Here is a 24,106-nt window from a genome sequence, read left to right on the forward strand (position 1 = left end):
TTGTGTTTACTTGTGTTATGTTGTGTCTTTGTCTAATATTTTTAAATTTTGTATGGTGATCTGAAACATTTAAGTGTGACCAACATGCAAAAGAATAAGAAATCAGTAAGGGGCAAACACTTTTTCACACCACTGTATATATTATGTATGTAACCCCTTCTTCACATGTACGGCACCCTGGAATTAAAGTTGCTTTAAAAATAATTTGCAGGATGCCACTACTTGAAATGGTGTCAAAGAATGGTATACCAGTCCGATATAGGCCAACTGTTTTATGAGTATGGGCCTGTCGATGTACGTGCCCGACGTATATAACAAGCAGATACAACAAAATGAAATGTGACTCCACACTCGCTAGTGTGCTCTGACCTCCTTTAGCCTCTTAACGACCTCGTGCAGTAAAGTTACGTCCTAGCGGTCATAGTGTTAATCTCCATCGGCTGCTGTGGGCTGCCGGTGAGAATCCGCACAGATGTTAGCTGATTTATACAGCTGACGTGTGCGAGTGGAATCTGTATCTACCCTTATCTGTTAACCCCTTACATGGTGCTGTCAAAATGTGACAGTGCCGTTTTAATGGCGATCGCGCTAAAGCTTTACTCAATGGCTGCACCGGAAGTCATGTGATGTGATTTACGTGGATCTGATGGTTGCCATGGTAGCACAGGGTCATGTGATGACTCCTGTAGCTCACATGACTCAGGTCCTGTAACCAGCAACCAAGTTCTGCAGGTTACAAGAGATGATCATTTCTCCCAATCTGAGCGATGCTTCTCTGATCGGGAGAAAAGAATGGGTAATCAGACAGCTGATCCTTATAGCCCCGTAGGGGAACTAGTCAAAAAAAAAAAAAAAAAAGAGTTAAAAATTAAGAAAACATAAAAGCTCATATTTGCCCCTTTGAAAATTTAAAGGGTTAAAAAAAATATACACACATTTGGTATAGCTGCATACAGAAATGTCTGATGTATCAAAATATAAAATCAATTAGCCTGATTGGTAAACGGCGTAGCAGCGAAAAAAAATTCCAAACGCCAAAATTTACGGGGTTTTTGTGTCACTGCAAATTCTGCGCTAAACGCAATAACAGGCGATCAAAACGCAGCATGTGTGTGAAAATGGTACCATTAAAAAGTCAGCTCAAGACGCAAAAAATAAGCAATGACTGAGCTATACATCCCGAAAAATGAGAATGCTACAGGTTGTGGAAAATGGCTCCAATTTTTTTTTTTTTTTTTTTTTTTTGGACAAACTTCTGATTTATTTTTTTTTTAACCTCTTAGATAAAAGTAAATCTATACATGTTTGGTGTCTACAAACTCGCACCGACCTGAGGCATTTCACCAACACATCAGTTTTGCCATACAGTGAACACAGTGAAAAAAAATTCTCAAAAACAATTGTGCAATTACACTTTTTTTTGCAATTTTTCCACATTTTGGATTTTTTTGCTGTTTTCCAGTGCACTATATGGTAAAATTAATGGTTTCATTCAACAGTACATCTCGTTCCGCCAAAAAACAAGCCCTCATATGGCAATATTGACAGAAAAATAAAGTTACGACTCTCGGAAGAAGGGTGGCGAAAATCAAACGGAAAGCGCAAAATCGGCCGGTCGTGAAGGGGTAATCACTAGCGCAAACAGATTACCGTATTTTTCGTTTTATAAGGCGAACCAGATTATAAGACACACCCCAAATTTTAGAGATGAAGAAAATAAAAAAAATGGGTCCATTTCATAATCCAGTTTTGTCTTACCGAGGAGGTGGGGCGTCAGCGGTGGTGGAGCGGGGTCACAGGAGGCAGGGGCGGTGCTGGAGTACAGCGATGTAGAGTGGGTGGGTGCCCAGATACTCACTGCGGGCTGCGATTATGTACTAGGGCACCTGGTGCTCGCTGCGGGGAGTGAGGCACTGGCCATTCTGAAGATGTCGGTGGTGCGGGCATCAAAGAAATGGTGGCCGGAGTCGGCGCATGAGCAGATGAGCGTTTGAGCCGAGAGTTCCATCTGGCATGCGCCGACTCTGGGCACCATTATTTGAAGCCCTTACTGCCAACATCTTCAGAATGGCTCGTACGTCACTGCCTGCCGCACAGAGCAGTGCTGCGGAGATCAGCGCCCGCAGCACAGTATTGCCCTGCTTCTCCTGTGACACCCCCCCGCTAAGGTACATTCGGATTTTAAGACGCACCCCTCATTTTCTTCCCAAATTTTTGGTAGGAAAAGTGTCTTATAATCCGAAAAATAAGTTATGTCCCTTTTACTCATGGCTTTCCACTTCTCTAAGATATGTCGGTCATTTAAATCCAGTTTTCATCAATACAACTCAAAAGAAAAGACATTATGAGAAGGTCTGGAGTGGAGCTGTGCACTTGTGGGGGTTCTTGCAGGCAAGCAAGGTCTATATGCCTTGTAACTGTATTTTGCCTCTATACAGGGAGTTGGGCCGTGGTGAAATACTCTCCATTGGGCCAGGGCAGATAAAGAGTAGCTCCATGGGCAGCGTGTAATACGTCTTCCCCGAGAGTTTGAGGAATGTCTACCTCGTTTTATGCTTGAACCATAACCATGGGAAATGTTTACAAGCTGGTAATATTTTCCACATTGCGGTTTCTAAGAAACCTGCAAAAGATTAACCAGGAAAAAAATGTCCCTCTTAATACGGTCCTGAAGCTGATCTCGTAATCGCATTGATCTTAAGGGGGAGACACCTTCTGGGATGTTCCTATTCATCTGTAGGCACTGGGCATAATGGAAGCAAGCGACAAGTCATCAGATCTACAGATGTTGCTGTCTTTTTTCTTCAGTAAATAATTGCTCAGTCCATTGCTCTGGCATACATGCCCCATGTAGCATGGCACAACTGGCTGGTCACAGGATTGCTGTGTAGGCACTCCAATCCTGGGGTGGCACACGTCATGTCTGTATGATGATCTGCAGATCCCAATAGTTGTGTAAACTATGGGATGTCTCCTAAGTTGTCGCCATTTCACTATCACGTTAGGTGTAACTTTAAGGCTATGTGCCCATGGGAGCTTGCATCTGCGGATTTTGCTGCGGAAAACATGCGGCTTTATCTGGATTTTCCAGATAAATCCGCAGGTTTTAGCATGTACAGTCACTCCCCATGTTATCCTATGGGACATGGGGAGTGCTGTGTCCACGCTGCGGAAAGTGCGGCTGCCGAACATGCTGCGGATGTCCGCATCCGCACGTATAATTGCATGTCAATTATTCATGCGGATGTCCTGGCCCTCCGCTATGGAGATAGAGGCCGGGACGTCCGCTGGTAATTCGCATGAATGTCCGCATGTTTCCCACAGCTATTCCGCTGTAATCTCGCAGCTAAAAATAGCTGCGGACGCCGGCGGGCAGCTGCGGGAAACATGCACTAGTACCTGCGGATACATCCGCAGGTACGAGCGCCCGTGGGCACATAGCCTAATAATCCCGCATATTTTGTACTTATTGAGGGCGTATAGTTACAATTGAAACTATCGTTATATAAACCTTGGAATGACGGCTGCTGGTGCAGGGCATTTGTATGGGCAAGTATTTCCTGATGGAGGGGATGGTGTGCGCTCGCTCTCCTGATATGATGATGGCTGCTGGTGCAGGGCATTTGTATGGGCAAGTATTTCCTGATGGAGGGGATGGTGTGAGCTCGCTCTCCTGATATGATGATGGCTGCTGGTGCAGGGCATTTGTATGGGCAAGTATTTCCTGATGGAGGGGATGGTGTGAGCTCGCTCTCCTGATATGATGGCTGCTGGTGCAGGGTATTTGTATGGGCAAGTATTTCCTGATGGAGGGGATGGTGTGCGCTCGCTCTCCTGATATGACGGCTGCTGGTGCAGGGCATTTGTATGGGCAAGTATTTCCTGATGGAGGGGATGGTGTGCGCTCGCTCTCCTGATATGATGATGGCTGCTGGTGCAGGGCATTTGTATCGGCCAGTATTTCCTGATGGAGGGGATGGTGTGCGCTCGCTCTCCTGATATGATGATGGCTGCTGGTGCAGGGCATTTGTATGGGCAAGTATTTCCTGATGGAGGGGATGGTGTGAGCTCGCTCTCCTGATATGATGATGGCTGCTGGTGCAGGGCATTTGTATCGGCCAGTATTTCCTGATGGAGGGGATGGTGTGCGCTCGCTCTCCTGATATGATGATGGCTGCTGGTGCAGGGTATTTGTATGGGCAAGTATTTCCTGATGGAGGGGATGGTGTGCGCTCGCTCTCCTGATATGATGATGGCTGCTGGTGCAGGGTATTTGTATGGGCAAGTATTTCCTGATGGAGGGGATGGTGTGCGCTCGCTCTCCTGATATGACGGCTGCTGGTGCAGGGCATTTGTATGGGCCAGTATTTCCTGATGGAGGGGATGGTGTGCGCTCGCTCTCCTGATATGATGATGGCTGCTGGTGCAGGGCATTTGTATGGGCCAGTATTTCCTGATGGAGGGGATGGTGTGCGCTCGCTCTTCTGATATGATGGCTGCTGGTGCAGGGCATTTGTATCGGCCAGTATTTCCTGATGGAGGGGATGGTGTGCGCTCGCTCTTCTGATATGATGATGGCTGCTGGTGCAGGGCATTTGTATGGGCCAGTATTTCCTGATGGAGGGGATGGTGTGCGCTCGCTCTCCTGATATGATGATGGCTGCTGGTGCAGGGCATTTGTATGGGCCAGTATTTCCTGATGGAGGGGATGGTGTGCGCTCGCTCTTCTGATATGATGGCTGCTGGTGCAGGGCATTTGTATCGGCCAGTATTTCCTGATGGAGGGGATGGTGTGCGCTCGCTCTTCTGATATGATGATGGCTGCTGGTGCAGGGCATTTGTATGGGCCAGTATTTCCTGATGGAGGGGATGGTGTGCGCTCGCTCTCCTGATATGATGATGGCTGCTGGTGCAGGGCATTTGTATGGGCCAGTATTTCCTGATGGAGGGGATGGTGTGCGCTCGCTCTCCTGATATGATGATGGCTGCTGGTGCATGGCATTTGTATGGGCAAGTATTTCCTGATGGAGGGGATGTTGTGCGCTCGCTCTCCTGATATGATGATGGCTGCTGGTGCATGGCATTTGTATGGGCAAGTATTTCCTGATGGAGGGGATGTTGTGCGCTCGCTCTCCTGATATGATGATGGCTGCTGGTGCATGGCATTTGTATGGGCAAGTATTTCCTGATGGAGGGGATGTTGTGCGCTCGCTCTCCTGATATGATGATGGCTGCTGGTGCAGGGTATTTGTATGGGCCAGTATTTCCTGATGGAGGGGATGGTGTGCGCTCGCTCTCCTGATATGATGATGGCTGCTGGTGCAGGGTATTTGTATGGGCCAGTATTTCCTGATGGAGGGGATGGTGTGCGCTCGCTCTCCTGATATGACGGCTGCTGGTGCAGGGCATTTGTATGGGCAAGTATTTCCTGATGGAGGGGATGGTGTGCGCTCGCTCTCCTGATATGATGATGGCTGCTGGTGCAGGGCATTTGTATCGGCCAGTATTTCCTGATGGAGGGGATGGTGTGCGCTCGCTCTCCTGATATGATGATGGCTGCTGGTGCAGGGCATTTGTATGGGCAAGTATTTCCTGATGGAGGGGATGGTGTGAGCTCGCTCTCCTGATATGATGATGGCTGCTGGTGCAGGGCATTTGTATCGGCCAGTATTTCCTGATGGAGGGGATGGTGTGCGCTCGCTCTCCTGATATGATGATGGCTGCTGGTGCAGGGTATTTGTATGGGCAAGTATTTCCTGATGGAGGGGATGGTGTGCGCTCGCTCTCCTGATATGATGATGGCTGCTGGTGCAGGGTATTTGTATGGGCAAGTATTTCCTGATGGAGGGGATGGTGTGCGCTCGCTCTCCTGATATGATGGCTGCTGGTGCAGGGCATTTGTATGGGCCAGTATTTCCTGATGGAGGGGATGGTGTGAGCTCGCTCTCCTGATATGACGGCTGCTGGTGCAGGGCATTTGTATGGGCCAGTATTTCCTGATGGAGGGGATGGTGTGCGCTCGCTCTCCTGATATGATGATGGCTGCTGGTGCAGGGCATTTGTATGGGCCAGTATTTCCTGATGGAGGGGATGGTGTGCGCTCGCTCTCCTGATATGATGATGGCTGCTGGTGCAGGGCATTTGTATGGGCCAGTATTTCCTGATGGAGGGGATGGTGTGCGCTCGCTCTCCTGATATGATGATGGCTGCTGGTGCATGGCATTTGTATGGGCAAGTATTTCCTGATGGAGGGGATGTTGTGCGCTCGCTCTCCTGATATGATGATGGCTGCTGGTGCATGGCATTTGTATGGGCAAGTATTTCCTGATGGAGGGGATGTTGTGCGCTCGCTCTCCTGATATGATGATGGCTGCTGGTGCAGGGTATTTGTATGGGCCAGTATTTCCTGATGGAGGGGATGGTGTGCGCTCGCTCTCCTGATATGATGATGGCTGCTGGTGCAGGGTATTTGTATGGGCCAGTATTTCCTGATGGAGGGGATGGTGTACGCTCGCTCTCCTGATATGATGATGGCTGCTGGTGCAGGGCATTTGTATCGGCCAGTATTTCCTGATGGAGGGGATGGTGTGCGCTCGCTCTCCTGATATGATGATGGCTGCTGGTGCAGGGCATTTGTATGGGCAAGTATTTCCTGATGGAGGGGATGGTGTGAGCTCGCTCTCCTGATATGATGATGGCTGCTGGTGCAGGGCATTTGTATGGGCAAGTATTTCCTGATGGAGGGGATGGTGTGAGCTCGCTCTCCTGATATGATGGCTGCTGGTGCAGGGTATTTGTATGGGCAAGTATTTCCTGATGGAGGGGATGGTGTGCGCTCGCTCTCCTGATATGACGGCTGCTGGTGCAGGGCATTTGTATGGGCAAGTATTTCCTGATGGAGGGGATGGTGTGCGCTCGCTCTCCTGATATGATGATGGCTGCTGGTGCAGGGCATTTGTATGGGCAAGTATTTCCTGATGGAGGGGATGGTGTGCGCTCGCTCTCCTGATATGATGATGGCTGCTGGTGCAGGGCATTTGTATCGGCCAGTATTTCCTGATGGAGGGGATGGTGTGCGCTCGCTCTCCTGATATGATGATGGCTGCTGGTGCAGGGCATTTGTATCGGCCAGTATTTCCTTATGGAGGGGATGTTGTGCGCTCGCTCTCCTGATATGATGATGGCTGCTGGTGCAGGGCATTTGTATGGGCAAGTATTTCCTGATGGAGGGGATGGTGTGCGCTCGCTCTCCTGATATGATGACGGCTGCTGGTTTCCCTTGGAATAAAGTGTGGTATGCGTCTTTGTGCTCCTGTCTCCAGACATGCTGCAGACTTCTGATTTCTTTGTCTCCAGCTCCTCGTCATCTCTACAGTCCTCCATATTGGTTCATGCTCCTCCTTTGTAATGCTATATTCACATATTGTTTTTTGCTGCTTTTTTTTTTCCTGCACCCAAAATCTGATTGCTTGGCAGTGTAAAAAAAAAAAAAAAAAAAAAAAAAGCTACAGCCTAAACCCATGTTTCTCGATCGCTTGATTGGGGGACACAGAACCAGGTTTTTGGGTTTTTTTTGGGGGGGGGGGGTTTCATTGGGGGACAAAACCATGGGATAGTCTGCTGCCACCTGCAGGCTGACACTGACATTACATAGCATACAAATTGGCTCCTCACCTGCAGACTATACCTTGCCTGCCGTATCTGGCCTCCTCCATTTTTTTCCTGGCATTTAGAAGCTGGATCTGTTTCAGATCTATCTTAGGTGTTAGGTTAATTTTTTTTTTTTCTTTTTCAGTCTGGGTAACAGTGTAATTTTGTACTCTGTTTCACCCACATTATGATGGAGAGTACAGTCTGGACTATTCAGTGCTTTATCCTCTCATACCAATTTGGTCAGACCAGGATACCTTGTTATGGTACGGGGGCTGTGGTCCATACGCCAGTAGACTGCTGCCCGTTCACCCCACATATCATGCTTGTGCATGGAGCTGAAGACTGTTTTGTCTTCAGGACAGCTGAATATTACCCTCTCCAGTTCCCTTCTCTTTTGCCCTTCTCACCTTCCTGCATTCTGCTTCCGAGGTGTGCGGTCCTTGAGTCTCTTGCTGTGGAGGGGAGTTATGAGCGGGTTGCGTGGCAACTGGGGCTTGTGTCATGGTGTTTGATGGACTGAGCTCCCCTCCAGGCTTGTGGCGGTGGTCACGTACCTCAGTTGGAATTTGGATTCCTCATCTTTGTGATCCTCACAGTGTGGTGCCGCTGGGAAGTTTCCTCCACATCACAAGGGCTCTCGGTGGACTGTGGTCTGGGTATGACAGTTTCCTTTTTGGCCTGATACTAGCTGCTTTTCATTGGCATCCCTTCACTGCTCACCGGCGGTTTTCCTTATTTTTCACACCTCCTGCTTCCTCTGGTTCTCTGTCTGAATCAAGAGTGGACTGTGCACGCCCTCTGGCCCAGCCCACACTGGTCACTTATTATGTATACATTGTGTGTCGCAACAAGTTTCCTACTGGCCAGTCCATTCCCTGTTCTGCTTGTACTAATCCCCTTGAAGATGCCTGCTCAGGGGACCTCATTAGTTTCAGAAGTGGTTGTGTCTTCCCCTCTCTGGGCCTGTAATCTTGCTCATGCTGTTGCAGAACTAACTAGGTGGTCAAGGACCCTGGTTACTGTGGTGGAACGACTCCTTGTGACTTCTGCCACCCAAGATGCCTCTGCTGACGAGACAGACCCTCCAGTAACTGCTCATCAGTATCGTAAGGCTCAGCTGCGCTCTAGGCGTGCTCGAGTGTTTTCTCCTTCCAGGTCTTAGTCTTTGGGAAGGCGTTGTGTGGCCTTTCTGACTCCGCAGGGGCTACATTCTCCAGAACGCTCTGACTATAGCTCTAGTGCAGAGTCAGTGTTCGACCCTAAGGCTACTTTCAAAACATCCGGTTTGAGCACTGCGGCTCAATCCGGCTGTGAAAACTATGCAACGGATGCGGCGAAAACACCGCATCCGTTGCATAAGTTTTTACATGCGGCCCGTCCGTTTTTTTCCGGTTGCGGCATGCTACTGAGCATGCGCAGTGGAAAAAAACCGCATGCGGCGACCGGATGCGTTTTTTTCCGCATCGCGCCGCATCCGGCCTCCATAGGTATGCATTGAAAAATGCGCCGCAGCGGCCGGATGCGGCGCGATGCGGTGTTTTTTGCCGGAGCAAAAAACGTTGCAGGGAACGTTCGATCCGGCCGCGGCATCGGCTAAATCTGCCGCATGCGGCAAAAACCGGACCGAACGCAAGCCCCTGCAGCACAATACGGCACTAATGTAAGTCTATGCAAAAAAAACCCGCAACCGGCGTTACAAAAGCCGGTTGCGGTTTTTCTGCAGAACGCCGTATTGTGCCGCAGAGCAAAAATCCGGATGTGTGAAAGTAGCCTTATCAGGTGAGAAGGTTGAGAGATGTGGTTGAAATTTTAATAACCACTTCCTTAGCAATCAGACCAGTGGACCCCCCCTTTCACCCAGGGAAGTGGGTTTCTTTAGGAGAGGAAAGCGTGTGCAGAGTTTTCTTTTGGGGTTTTTCTATCTGACCTTGAGTAGGTTACTGAAGTATTACAAAGAGCTTGGGGACACCCAGACGAACATTTTCTGAAACTTCGTTGTATGGAGGTGTTGTACCCCTTTCCAGCTGTGCTGAGTGATATCCTGGTCTATTTCGATATCCTTGGCTCCTGCCTCTTAAAACAAGTAACTCTTGGAGAGATCACAACTTTAAAGATCCCGAGGACGGACACATTGAGTCGGTGGCTAAATCTATTTTGAGGGTGCGCGGTCTGCCCTTTTGTCCAGCATTCGCTACCACTTGAGTTGCAAAGGCTGTGTCGGCTTGGGCTCAACACTTGCATTGTAGTCTTTTAGCTAGTTCTCAGGTCGAATTAGTTCAGAGCTGATCATATCGCGCAGCCACCTAAGAATTTGTTTTTTGCATCCCTGAATGTGGCAGAGTGCTTCACTCAGATGGCAAGCAATTGTGTGGTTATTCGCAGCGCTCGGAGTATGAAGAGCAGATTTATCTTCAAAAAAAGTATCTTATGGGGTTACTCTTTCAGGGGTCCCGCCTCTTTGGTACCAAACCGGATTATTGTTTAAGTGACAGGTGGTAAGAGAACTCTCCTGTCTCAGGCGAGGGCCAGTCTGCCAATTTGGAGGCCCTGAGTTTTGCAGTTGTCCCTTTTGCCAGTACCCAGATCCAGAGTTGCCCTATTGTCAGGGTACATTTGCGCAAATCAAGTAGCTAAGTGGCCTCCCTACAGGTCATTACATGCTGGACCTCTTGGGGCAACAGAAGGGTTGAGGCATGATGGATAGTCCCCATTTAGGGATCCTACCCGGGGGGGGCGCTCACCTCCTCTGCTTCAGTGGGCATTATTGGGGGCGGTCAGCAATCTTCGGCTCAGAGAAGTCAATTCTTCAGGCTACAGAATAGAATTCTCGTCCATCCCACGAGACTCGATTTTTCAGGTCTTGTCCCCCATCTTCTCTCAGCATAAGATCCAGTTTCGATCGAGATAGAGCTTCCCTGCTTGAAGCAGGGATGATTGCAAGGGTCCCTCACCCTAGAGTGGTACAAGGGTTTCTATTCAAATTTTTTAATTCTCCCCAGGAAGGACGGCTCAGTGCTGCCAGTTCTGGATCTGAAGTGTCTGAACAAGCAGGTGTGTTTATGGCGCTTCAGCATGGAGTCGCTCCACACCGTGATCACGTCCATAGAAGCCATCGAGTTTTTGTCATCGATGGATATTTGGGATGCTTACTTTCATGTGACAAATTTTTCTGCACACCAGCGTTACGTTGGGTTTGCGATCAGCCAGGATAACTTTCAATTCCAGGGCTCTGCCTTTCGGATTGGCCTCAGCGCCCATGGTGTTTACAAAGATCTAGGCACCAATTATGACGCACCTCCAGTGCATAGTGATGCTCCCCTATTTGGCTCCCACCCAGTATCATAATTTCCAGAAAGCTTTCAGATTGTTTTATGTACCCTGGACCAATTTAGGTGGATGGTCAACCAGGCAAAATCCACACTAATTCCCACTCAGTGGCTTCTCGTTCTAGGAATGAATCTCAACACTGCTTGGGGTCTGTCTTCCAGAATAGAAGAGGGTAGCTCTTCCGTCCTCCATCCGGACTGAGGCGTCTGGGCAAATTTCCAATTTTGCATGAGGGTTTTGAGTCAAATGTTGGCGGCATTCAATGCGATCTCATTCAGTCTGTTTAATTCGAGGCAGTTGCAGAACTCTCCTAGTATACTGGAACAGATCATTAGTCCCTGGATCAGCTAGTTTGTTTTCCACCTCGCTGAAGTCAGTCCCTCAGATGGTGGTCCCCTTCTGACTGAAGGTCTTGTCTTTCACCCAGTTCAGTGGCAGCTTCTGTCCACGGATTCCAGCTTCACCGCATGGGTGGCAGTTTTTTCGCCGCTTCTTAGTGCAAGGAACATAGGACAGTCAGGAGAACCTTCTCATGATCAATGTTTTAGACCTCAGGGCAATCTTTTGGGTGGTTCTGTATTGGCAGCATCTACTTACATGGCTGCAAGTTAGTGTTTAGTCAGACAACGCCACGGCTGTAGCATTTATCAACTGTCGGGAGAGAAGTCGTTCTGCCATGCTGGAAGTGGCAAGGATGCTGGAATGGGCAGAAGAGACGATTTCTCTGATCCTTCAGTTTATATTCCTGGAGTAGACCATAGTTCATCAGAATGCCTCAGTCATTAATGGATAGACCTGGGAGAGTGGGCCCTTCACCCATAGGCGTTCGGTCAGATTTGTATTCTGTGGGTCACTCCAGATGTCGATCTAATAGTTTCCAGGCTTAGCCACAAGGTGCCGAAATTTGGTGCAAGAACATGGTACCTGCAGGCAGTCGAGGTCTACGCTCTGGCAATCCTTTGGTCCCGATTCTTGCTGCCATATTTCTTTCCAACCTCTACCCCTCCTTCTTCGCTTCTCAATAAGAGCAGAATAGAGGGGAGGTCATTCTGGTGGCACTAGATTGGCCTCGGAGGGCCTGATACTCAGACATCATCTTACTGGGCAATGTTCTGTGGCCTCTTGCAGATCACCCTGACCTTTTGTCTATGTAGAATGAGGAGTACAAATAATTTTTATTCACTTATACAGCACTATTATATTGGAATGCACTTTACAGAGATCATCACCACTGTCCCCAAAAGGGCCCACAATCTTAATCCCCCATCCAAGAGAAAAGTATGTTGCCATTTTACAATGTGTTTTATTTGTGTAGTGAGCCGACATTGACATTTGATTAATGTATTTTTTATTTCTGCAATGACTGAATGACAGTTGCATTGACTGAAAAAAAAAAACCCCCAGCAGTTCTGCCATTTAGATTTTTTTTGTTTCAGTCTGTGTGCACTAGAAAATGGACTTTTCTTAAAAAAAAAAACAAAAAAAAAACCACACCCTCTGGCAGAATACCGCAGCAAAAACCGCACCCGCGATTTGCCTCGTGTTTGCCGCAGTTTTTCCGCTGGTTGGTCACTGTGGGTTTTTTTACCATTATCTATGGCAAAAAACGCAGGTATCTGCGGAAAAGAAGTGACATGCACCTTCTTTTTGCTGCAGAAATTCTTCAGCAAAACCTGTAGGGGGAAAAAAAAAACACAGTATGCGCATACCATTTTTTTTACCATATGTTTTGCTGGGGAATGACTGCAGAAAGGTTATGAACATTTTGTGCAGCAATTCATGCAGCAAAACCACGGCAAAAAAACGCAGCGTGCGCACAGGGCCTAAGGTTTCTAACAATGAGGTGATAATTTACATTTTTAGCAGACTTTTGTGGACCCAGCAATACTCAATATACATACACACATTGTTGGTACCCCTCGTTTAATGAAAGAAAAACCCACAATGGTCACAGAAATTACTTTTATCTGACAAAAGTAATAAAAAAAATCTATGAAAACGACCAAATGAAAGTCAGACATTGCTTTTCAACCATGCTTCCATAGAATTTAAAACAAAAATAAAACTCATGAAACAGGCCTGGACAGAAATGTTTGTACCCCTGTAAATAATGTGACAAAAGGAACATGTTAAATCAAGGTATGTCCACTAATTAGCATCACAGATGTCTACAATCTTGTAATCAGTCAGAGGACCTGTATATAGGGCTACAAATACTCACTGTGCTGTTTGGTGACATGGTGTGTACTACACTCAACGTGGACCAGAGGAAGCGAAGGAGAGTTGTCTCAGGAGATTAGAAAGAAAATTATAGACAAGCATGTTAAAGGTTATAAGACCATCTCCAAGCAGCTTGATGTTCCTGTGACTACAGTTGCACATATTATTCAGAAGTTTAAGATCCATGGGACTGTAGCAAACCTCCCTGGACGTGGCCGCAGGAGGAAAAATTGATGACAAATCAAAGAGGCAGATAATACAAATGGTATCAAAGAGCCCAGAAAAACTTCGAAACAGATTAAAAGTGATCTTCAAGCTCAAGGAACATCAGTGTCAGATTGCACCATCCATCGCTGTTTGAGCCAAAGTGGGCTTCATGGGGGACGACCAAGGAGGACACCATTGTTAAAAAAAAAAAAATCATAAAAAAGCCAGACTGGAATTTGCCAAACTACATGTTGACAAGCCACAAAGCTTCTGGGAGACTGCTCTATGGACAGATGAGACAAAAATGGATCTTTTATGGCAAGGCACATCAGCTCTATGTTCACAGACGGAAAAATGAAGCATATCAAGAAAAGAACACTGTCCCTACTGTGAAACATGGAGGAGGCTCTGTTATGTTCTGAGGTTGCTTTGCTGCATCTGGCACAGGGTGTCTTTAATCTGTGCAGGGAACAATGAAATCTCAAGACTATCTAGGGATTCTAAACAGAAATGTGCTGTCCAGTGTCAGAAAGCTTGGTCTCAGTCGCAGGTCATGGGTCTTATAACAGGATAATGACTCAAAACACAGAGCTAAAAACACCCAAGAGTGGCTAAGAGGAAAACATTGGACTATTCTGAAGTGGCCTTTTATGAGCCCTGAACTAAATCCTATTGAGCATCTTTGGAAAGAGCTGACACATGGCGTCTGGAAAAGGCAACCTTCAAACATGAGACAACTGGAGCAGTTTGCTCTTGAGGAGTGGCCAAAATACCTGTCGAGAGGTGCAGAAGTCTCATTGACAGTTACAGGAATCGTGTGATTGCCTCAAAAGGTTGTAGGTTGTGCAACCAAATATTAAGTTAAGGAGGAGGAGGGCGCCTTGATTTCTGTCCAGGCCTATTTCATGAGTTTTTTTTTATTTTTTAAATTCTGTTGAAGAGGAAAAGCAGCAATGTCTGACTTTCATTTGGTCATTTTCATAGATTTTTAATGTATTATTACTTTTGTCAGATTAAAGTTATTTCTGTGACCATTGTGCGTTTTTCTTTCATTAAACGAGGGGTACCAACAATTTTGACTGTGTGTATATATCAGGGCTGTGGAGTCGGTAAGCCAAACCTTCGACTCCGACTCCTCGATTTCTCTTGCACCGACTGCAACTCTGACTCCTACATATATTGGTTATAGTTAGGTGAAAAATGTATTATAGTACAATGTGAAGATCAGGCATTTAATATTTTTTATGATACAATAACAATATATTTGGATAGAACATAAAATATATTTATTGGATACAACTTTAGAACACAAACTGTAATAAATTGTAAATATGTAATACACTATGTAATATACAGTAATTACATATATATCTTGTGTGTGTATTTATCGTGTGTGTATGTGTATATATATATATATATATTGTATTACATATTTACAATTTATTAGTTTTTTGTGTTCTAGAGTTGTATTCTAATAAGTATATTTTATGTTCTATCCAAATATATTGATTATTGTATCATAAAAATAATTAAATCTCTGATGTTCACATTGTACTACAATAAATTTTTCACTTAAATATAAGCATTATACTAAATGTTAGTATTTAGTAAAATATTCAGCACATTCTGCATTGCACTACTGTCCCCAATTTATTATATGGTGTCGGAGTCGGTGCATTTTATACAGACTCCGACTCCGACTCCACAGCCCTGGTATATATTCTATATATTATGTATATATCTCATTTTAATATCTGTATTATTAAAGGGGGATGGTCACATAGCTGATACAAGTCAGTGATCTGTATGAATAGCTCCTAATTTGTTTTTGTTTCTCCCCTTTTTTCTTTAGCAATCCTCCCCTGAGCGAGGAAATGCTGCCCCCTGGAGAGTGGATGTGTCATCGCTGCACCATACGTAGGAAGGTATTGTGTTTATAGGCTCTATATATTTGTGGGCATGCAGCAGGTGGGGTCTTGTGCATTGAGATTTCCTTCCTAGTTTGGATAGGGCCCGGACAAAGGGGGGTTTCAGAGAGTTGCTGTGTTGTGCAGAGTTGGCCATTCACAAGAATTGGCCGCCTGCCCAAATTTAGTCTAACAAATGCCAGGCTGTTTTCCTTCCACGTTTCTTCAGATAAAGCCCTCTTCCTGCACAATGTATAATCTGACTGTAAAGTCTAGTGTTCTCTGGAATGAGGTTGTACTTGTCCTTATAGGAACGCAGCGCCGACAGATTTCTGTATATATAAGCTCCAGTCCTCGAAATGTTGTAGTGAGAACACAGGCTGCACATTTCTGTTCTTAATGCAAACCTCAATAACTGGATTTCTGTCTTTGCAGAAACGTGAGCGTAAGAAGGAGCTTGGGCAAGTCAATGGCTTGTTTGACAGATACGGGAGAAGGACGGTGTCTCCTACTAGTGACATGGATTTTTCTGAACGAGCTGCTGGCAGCTTTCGAGCCCTTACCCAAGCACGAATGTTAGAGAGAAGAGTAAGCCGCCCAGGCACACCAACGTCTAGTGCCAGCACTGATACGCCCAACTCTGAGCAAATTGACATGGACGAGGACATGATAGATGTGGACGAGGAGCCGCCTGTAGATTCAGAGTACAGTCATTCTCAACTCAAAAGACCATTTCAGTTGCTTATTGCTGCAGCTATGGAACGAAACCCTACCCAGTTTCAGCTGCCTAACGAACTTACCTGCACCACCGCACTTCCAGGTCAGCGCTAATTGCCCTTTCTAAGTGCGGCGTGTGCCATAATAGCCACAGTGCCTTGTATGTTTGTTTATTTCTTGGCTTTCATCTTGCCATGAAATTTGCTTGCACAGTTTCTATTTTTTAGTTACCTATTGTGCTACCAATTGTTCTGCAGGCACCAGCAAGCGTCGTCGGAAAGAAGAAATGTCAGGGAAAAATGTGAAGAAAGCACAGCATGAGCTGGATCACAACGGCTTGGTGCCTTTACCAGTTAAAGTCTGCTTCACTTGTAACAGGTATGAATTGTAGCTGGTGATCTTGGGTCTTATGACGTCTTTACGATGGCAGGTCACACACATGGCTCTCCCTTCAGGTCGATTCAGAGTATTATCCATTACAAGCAGGGCCATAACATAGACCTGGTCCACAATGCAAACGTTGTAACCAGCCACTTACCCTGTGATATGTATGCTATTTGTATGGCCAGAAGACTTTTGGGATCCTCATGCACCAGTGCCCAGGGGTGACGGACACCTCTGCAGTTACACCTCCGTGTTGAGCAATACATTGAGGGGAGACTCCTTCCATAATAAAATATATCCTGAAAGGGGACAACCCAAGTCTCAATAGCTACCGTATTTTTCGGATAAGGCACTTTTCTTCCTACCACAAATTTGGGCTGGTAAATAAGGGGTGTGTCTTATAATCCAAATGGAAGGTGGAGGTTTGGAGGGGACATGGGGGGCAATGCTCGGGGTACTGGTGCTCACTGCAGGCGGTGAAACCGGGGCCATCCTGAAAATATCGGTGGTGTGTGCTTCATATAATGGTGCCCAAAATGAGCCATTGGCTTAAGGTCTCACCTGCACATGCGCCGCCTCTGACCCATTGATCTCCCCACAACGGACTTGCTGTAAGTAAAATTGTGTCCAGAGGTGGTGCATACGCAAATGAGAGCTCTACTTGTCATTGAGCAGATAGCGCAATCTGTGCAGGCACCGACTCTGGGCACCATTTCTTTGAAACCCACACTGCCGCCAGTTTCTGGATGCTCCTGCCTCACAGCGCCCGCAGCGAGGATCTGAGACACCCATCGCACTACCTGCAGCATTGTCCTACTCCACCCCTGCCTCCTGTGGCCCCACTCCACCACCGCCCCTGCCTCCTGTGGCCCCGCTCCACCACCGCCCCTGCCTCCTGTGGCCCCTCTCCACCACCGCCCCTGCCTCCTGTGGCCCCGCTCCACCACCGCCCCTGCCTCCTGTGGCCCCGCTCCACCACCGCCCCTGCCTCCTGTGGCCCCGCTCCACCACCGCCCCTGCCTCCTGTGGCCCCGCTCCACCACCGCCCCTGCCTCCTGTGGCCCCGCTCCACCACCGCCCCTGCCTCCTGTGGCCCCGCTCCACCACCGCCCCTGCCTCCTGTGGCCCCGCTCCACCCCTGCCTCCTGTGACCCCGCTCCACCACCGCTGCCGCGACAAACTCCTCCCGGTAAGACACCTCCGGATTATAAGACTATCTCCTTTCTCTTTTTGTTTTGGTTTTTTTTTTTCTCTAAATCTGAGGTGCATCTTATAAACCGATAAATATGGTAATTAAGTGGTAGTCTCTGGTACTGGAGGGATGAAGATGACCAAGTACATCCATGTATTTGGCCATCTTCAGAGCTCTAGCTCCATAGATTTCGAGTGGAGCCGCAGGGTTTGTGCTTGACCTGCCAGATGATTCTGCTCTTCCTGAATTCTTAGCCAGGAGAGAAGTGGGAACACCAGTCCACCACCGTGCAGATTACATGGATCCACACTGATCCAACAATTCTGTTTTTTCTCCAAACCCCAGGGGTGATTGTCTTAAGATATATGTATAACTGCTGCTGATTACCATGTCTGATTCCCTTCTGTCATTTGCCTGCCAGGAGCTGTCGCGTGGCCCCATTAATTCAGTGTGATTACTGCCCTCTCTTATTTCATATGGACTGCTTAGACCCTCCTCTTACTGCCATGCCAACCGGCCGCTGGATGTGTCCCAACCATATCGAGCACATCGTGGTGAGTGATTCTCAGTGCTGGACACCGTGGATGATTTATTCCGTGTAGGCCACGTGCACACAATCAGTATTTGGGCGGGGTTTTTTTCCCTCAGTATTTGTAGCTAATACCGGGTGTGGTTGGAAAATCCAGCAGTGGTGCCCGTGTTTCTATTATACTTTTCCTCTGATTGTTCCACTCCTGGTTTTGGCTTAAAAATACTGCGATAAAAACTCACCAAACGCTCAGTGTGAACGTGGCCTAAGAAAGGTTTTATAGATGTCATATCAGTAACAGTATTTACCTCTATCAACACCTTTCAAGCTGGAGAACTAAAGGTGGTGTCACACATAGCGACAGCGACAACGACGTTGCTGCTAAGTCACCATTTTCTGTGACATAGCAGCGACATCCCGTCGCTGTCGCTGTGTGTGACATCCAGCAACAACCTGGCCCCTGCTGTGAGGTCGCCGGTCATTGCTGAATGTCCTGCTTCATTTTTTGGACGTTGCTCTCCCGCTGTGAAGCACACATCGCTGTGTGTGACAGCGAGAGAGCGACGAACTGAAGCGAGCAGAGAGCCGGCTTCTGGCAGCCTGCGGTAAGCTGTAACCAAGGTAAACATCGGGTAACCAAGGGAAGCCCTTTCCTTGGTTATCCGATATTTACCTTCGTTACTAGTGTCCGCCGCTCTCACGCTGTCAGTGCCGGCTCCCTGCTCCCTGCACACGTAGCTGGAGTACACTTCGGGTAATTAACTGTGTACTCTGGCTAGGAGTGCAGGGAACAGGGAGCCGGCACTGGCAGCGTGAGAGCGGCGGACGCTAGTAACTAAGGTAAATATCGGGTAACCAAGAGAAGTGCTTTCCTTGGTTACCCAATATTTGCCTTAGTTACCAAGCGCAGCATCTCTTCCACGCTTGGCTGGGGGCTGGTCACTGGTCGCTGGTGAGATCTGCCTGTTTGACAGCTCACCAGCGACCATGTAACGACGCAGCAGCGATCCTGATAAGGTCAGGTCGCCCGTCGTGATCGCTGCTGCGTCGCTATGTGTGACCCCGGCTTAAGAAATCCGTTTGTCTGGTATATGGACCATGCTGTGATGTTTGCACTTCAGGTTATTTTACTTAAGTTGCCTTCAAAATGTATATATTTATTTTAATGAAACATTGTAGTCTTAAAGCCATTGTGTGTCTTCCAGCTGAACCAGAAGAATATGACCCTGAGTAATCGATGCCAGGTGTTTGACCGCTTCCAGGACGGCATTTCACAGCATGCGGTAAAGCTGGACTTTCTGAGCCGCATCCATAAAATCTACCCCCCAAACCGGAGGCATCTGCCATCCGCCAGGAAAAACACGGTTAAGGTGCGAACAGCTAAATGCATCTTCCAAAGATAAAAATGTTACATTTAAGCATTCGTGGAGAAAATAAGTACCGTATTTTTCAGATTATAACACGCACTTTTTCTTCCCAAAAATTTGGGAGAAAAATGAGGGGTGCGTCTTATAATCCGAATGCACTTTACCGGGGGGTGGTGGTGAGGGGTAACAGGAGGCTGGGGCCCGCGGGGTTTGCTGTGCAGGGGCCTTCGGGGGGTTTGCTGTGCTGCTAGCAGTGAGGCAGGAGCTTCAAATAATGGCGCCCAGAGGTGGTGAGTGCACAGATGATATGCTGGCCTCAATCTGCGCATGCGCCAACTCTGGGTGCCATTTCTTTGAAGCTTGCACCGCTGACAGCTTCTGGAAGTTGCCTACCTTGCAGGATTCGGCTCCACCACTGCCCCTGCTTCCTATGACCACCTTCCCCCCCCCCCCCCCCCCCACCAACTGACCCCTTTGATTTTTTTTTTATTTTTCTCTTCTCTAAATTTGGGGTGCGTCTTATAAGCCACAAAATACGGTATCTGAATTGTGGCATAGTGCATAAAGGATTTTCACACGATTCACCTTTTGAGTGTTTTAGGGTATTGCTGGTTTTATTATTGTTTACAATGCAATCTGTGGTTCTGATTTTCTATATTGCTTCTCATCAGGTTCCTGAAGCGATTAAGGCCCAGTATCAATCGCCTCCAGAGTTACTGCCCCCTGCAGGGATACGTGATGGGGAGCTAATCTGCAATGGTGTACCGGATGAATCGCAGAAGCACCTCCTGCACTCTGAGCACTTAGCGAACCAAACAGAGCAGCAAGAGGTGAGTAGCCGTCCACCCCAGCACTTCCCATCACTTTGCCAATCATGAGTATGGGTCACATAATCTGGACATGTTTCATTTCTAATTGTCACTTTGGGGTAATTGTCCACATATAGTCAATGTTTCCACTGTGTATGATGCCTGAAATGTTTGATATAGCACTTAACGAGCCACAAACGCCATCATCTTCCATTATTCATGTAGCCTTGTACCCCGAGATATCGGATGGGAGATGTATTCTTCGTTTTAATCCACCTTTCTTTGGGTTTTGTCTTGAATCCTCAGTGGCTCCGTAGTGTGGTTGCACTTCAGTGCAGCATATTGAAATACTTATCTGCTAAGCAGATGCCAGCCTGGGGATCAGAGGACGTTGACTCGTTGGATGTGAAACCAGTCGTATCGCCTGAAGGTTCCCTGCCCAACTCGCACCAGCACGCTGACGGCAAGCCTCAGTTTTCTCCATCTTTAGGACTGTGTCCGAGCAGTCAGTCTACTGCGTTGGAAGATGATGCTGCTTTTGTGGTGAAACCACATCCCACAGCCAGCAGTGGTACTTCCAATGGACCTGCTGTGTCGGAGTCCAAATCTAATGGGCCTCATACGTATATTAACCCAAGCCCCACGGAACAGTTACATGACCATCAAAGACTGTCTGCAGCTAGCCCTGGCATTTCTGTGCTTTCTCAGAGACAAGCAAGGCCTCGGTCAGGCACTCCTCCCACAACTGTTGTTCTCCCAAATCACGTAGTGAAGGCTGAAGGAACGTCGGGACCTGCACACTGCACCCAGAGGCTTCCAGGTCCTGCGCTTACCCCTCCGAATTCTTGCACCAGTCCTGAGCTTATTAGCACTTTGTCATGGAAACCTACCCAAGCGCAGCCTGCTCCGCCACTCAGTCAGCACGATTCCAGACCTGTTGGGTCACCACTGTCTGGCACCCGGGCACTTACACCTCCACAAGCAGCCGGCGGTGACCTCGCTTCTGCAGCGTCCGCTGCATCCAGGCTTGGTGTCACAGTGCCACCCACAGGTAGGTCATTTAGTTACGGTACCTCCATTGGGACTCACTTATGTGCTTGTAATGATTTAAAGGGGTAAGGGGTATTCCCATCTCCAAGATCCTTTCCCAATATGTCGTGGGTGTAATAATATTAGCAAATACCTCCAATTAGAAATATTGTATAGTTCTGATTAGCTGTCGTTTACCTCATGTGCAGGGCATTAAAGTAGCTTGGGTATCCATGGATATGCCCACTAGCAACTAACTACAGCCACTTATATAGTGACAGTTGATCATAGATTCCTAAGCTGCAATGCCCTGCACATGAGGTGAGCAAGATAGCTAATCAGGAGAACTATACTACATTTCTAATTGGAGGCATTTCATTATTACACTTCCTACATATTGGGATTTTGGTGATGGGAATTTTTCTGAACACAGTTGGAAAATTTCAAAATGGTATTAGGCTGCTTTCACACTACGTTTTTTTAACATGCGTCCTGAACGTTTTTTAACGCAAAAACGGATCCAGTGCAAATGCGTTTTCATTTCAATGCATTTGCAATGGACTCGCGTCAACATGCGTTTGCGTGCGTTATAGTGAGGATCCAGTGACTTGCAGTTTAACATTTTTCCAAAACGCTACTTGTAGCGTTTTTGAGCTGCGTCCAAATACTGCAAATTGCTGGATCCTGACTATACTGCACGCAAACACATGTGAACGCTGGCATGCTGATAGACAGGATCCTGCTTGCTCTACTGAGCATGCCCAGAAACAAGCCTCGGGTGATCAGTCCCTCTCTCCCCCTCCCTCTCTCCCCCCCTCCCTCTCTCCCCCCCTCCCTCTCTCCCCCCCCCTCCCTCTCTCCCCCCCCCTCCCTCTCTCCCCCCCCTCCCTCTCTCCCCACCCCCTCCCTCTCTCCCCACCCCCTCCCTCTCTCCCCACCCCCTCCCTCTCTCCCCACCCCCTCCCTCTCTCTCCCCCCCCCCTCTCTCTCTCCCCCCCCTCCCTCTCTCTCTCCCCCGCATGAGAGCTGCGGACACTCGTAACCAAAGTAAATATCGGGTAGCCAAGCAAAGCGCTTCTCTTAGTTACCCGATGTTTACGTTGGTTACGTGTGCAGGCAGCCCGGCTCCTAGCAGCTGCGGATGCTCGTAACCAAGGTAAATATCGGGTATCCAAGCAAGTTACCCGATGTTTACCTTGGTTACGAGCCTCCGCAGCTGTCAGATGCCGGCTCCCAGTCTATCACGTTCAGTTCCACTGACTACCGATCACATGACTCCAATGCCCGCCCATAAACTTAAAGTGACAGGAGCCTGCAAAATAACACATGCGTTTACATGCGTTTTTTGCTGTAAAAGCAGGATCCACTTTTACAGCAAAAAAACGTTCATGACGCATGTTAAAAAAAAGTAGTGTGAAAGCAGCCTTAGGATTACAGAAAGGTCTCATTCATATACGCATGGAACCACTTATGATCATTGGATGGACAAAGGGTGCCCCCATCCTTCTGGCAGACTACATGCAGGTATCTAGGTGGTTAATCTGTAATATCGTCCATCTTCGCTAGATGTTGACTGTATGTTACAGCGGACATTGACTCTGAAGACGACAACACAGCCACCACGTCCAAACTATATATAATTATATATGGCACTGCTGGCTGTTGTTTTGATAAAATCACTGATTAATCAACAGTAGATTATCATTACAGAACTTGTTGCCCTGCTGCCAGGTAGTCCAGCGTATTCATGAACTCTGCTAGATCCGCAGCAGAAAAAACATTAATTTTATCAAAATGACAATAAACAGCTCAGTAAGTGACACATCACTGGAATCGGGGTCTCTGTCTCTACATTATGCTGCTCTCAGATGGGGGAGCAAAAATCAGGTGACAGATTCCCTTTAAAGAGTTTATCCCCCTCGGAGTACATTTTCAGCAAGCCCTGCAACCTAGCAATGAAAACTGCACACTTGCAGCCTCATAAAGACTGGAAGGAAGTTGAATCTTAATGGTGCGTACGTTTCACACTACTAGGATTCGTCAGGCTGCAGGGCTTAGTGATAATTGAATCCGGTTTGCAATCCATTTAACTAGAGTTTTGCAAAACGGGCAGCGGACCAGAGTACTGAGAACTTTCTATTGCCCGCCGACATCCCGAGCGCCTTTTTGATTAGCAGGCCTCCTGACGTTGCGGGGCTTACTAATGATGAGCGGTACCGAGGATGATGCTGGTAGTGGCAAGTTTGTAGGCCAGTGATGAAGGTCACACATGGCATCTGGACTAAGGTCATGCAAATTATTTTTTTGCTGTCTTTAACAAAAGCATTACTGATTTTGGGGTAGAAATTCTAATCCGCAGCACTCATTTATATTTTGTTTGTATCCTAAGAAATGCTCCCCAGGGAAAAGCTATGTTGTGGGAACGGTAGCATTAAGTCCGGGGTCAGGTCTCCTGTGTGCAGGGACATAAAGGGTTCTGAGTTGGGATTCTTCTGCACTGGGAAAAAGTGGACATGGCTTGGGATCTGCATCTCTGATGAACCTTTACTTGCATAGTCGGCAAATGTAATCGCCAATTGCTTTGAAGAACAGTCTCCTATTTCTATATACTTAATCATTTTTATCCTATGCTCTGGAGAAGACTGACTCTTACGACTTTCAGTCTCATCATGGCTTGTAATAAATCTGGGCTGCCCATATACTATAAATGTCCGGGCAGTCCACGTGTTACTCTGCACTGACATTTTAAATAGTCAACACAATGT

The 24,106-nt window shown here is 47.4% G+C and overlaps 1 protein-coding gene across 1 annotated transcript in view; it reads left to right on the top strand.

Moving 5' to 3' along the window:
* PHF12 (PHD finger protein 12) overlaps positions 1–24,106 on the top strand; it is a 92,041-nt gene that overhangs the window by 16,583 nt on the left and 51,352 nt on the right. Inside the window, exons 3-9 of the mRNA XM_075335251.1 lie at positions 15,260–15,332; positions 15,750–16,134; positions 16,289–16,409; positions 18,029–18,161; positions 19,342–19,506; positions 20,175–20,333; positions 20,619–21,363. Coding sequence (XP_075191366.1) covers positions 15,260–15,332; positions 15,750–16,134; positions 16,289–16,409; positions 18,029–18,161; positions 19,342–19,506; positions 20,175–20,333; positions 20,619–21,363 — 1,781 coding nt within the window. The remainder of the gene's footprint in view (positions 1–15,259; positions 15,333–15,749; positions 16,135–16,288; positions 16,410–18,028; positions 18,162–19,341; positions 19,507–20,174; positions 20,334–20,618; positions 21,364–24,106) is intronic.

Source organism: Anomaloglossus baeobatrachus, chromosome 2, assembly GCF_048569485.1.
Source record: "Anomaloglossus baeobatrachus isolate aAnoBae1 chromosome 2, aAnoBae1.hap1, whole genome shotgun sequence".
Taxonomy (NCBI): Eukaryota; Metazoa; Chordata; class Amphibia; order Anura; family Aromobatidae; genus Anomaloglossus; species Anomaloglossus baeobatrachus.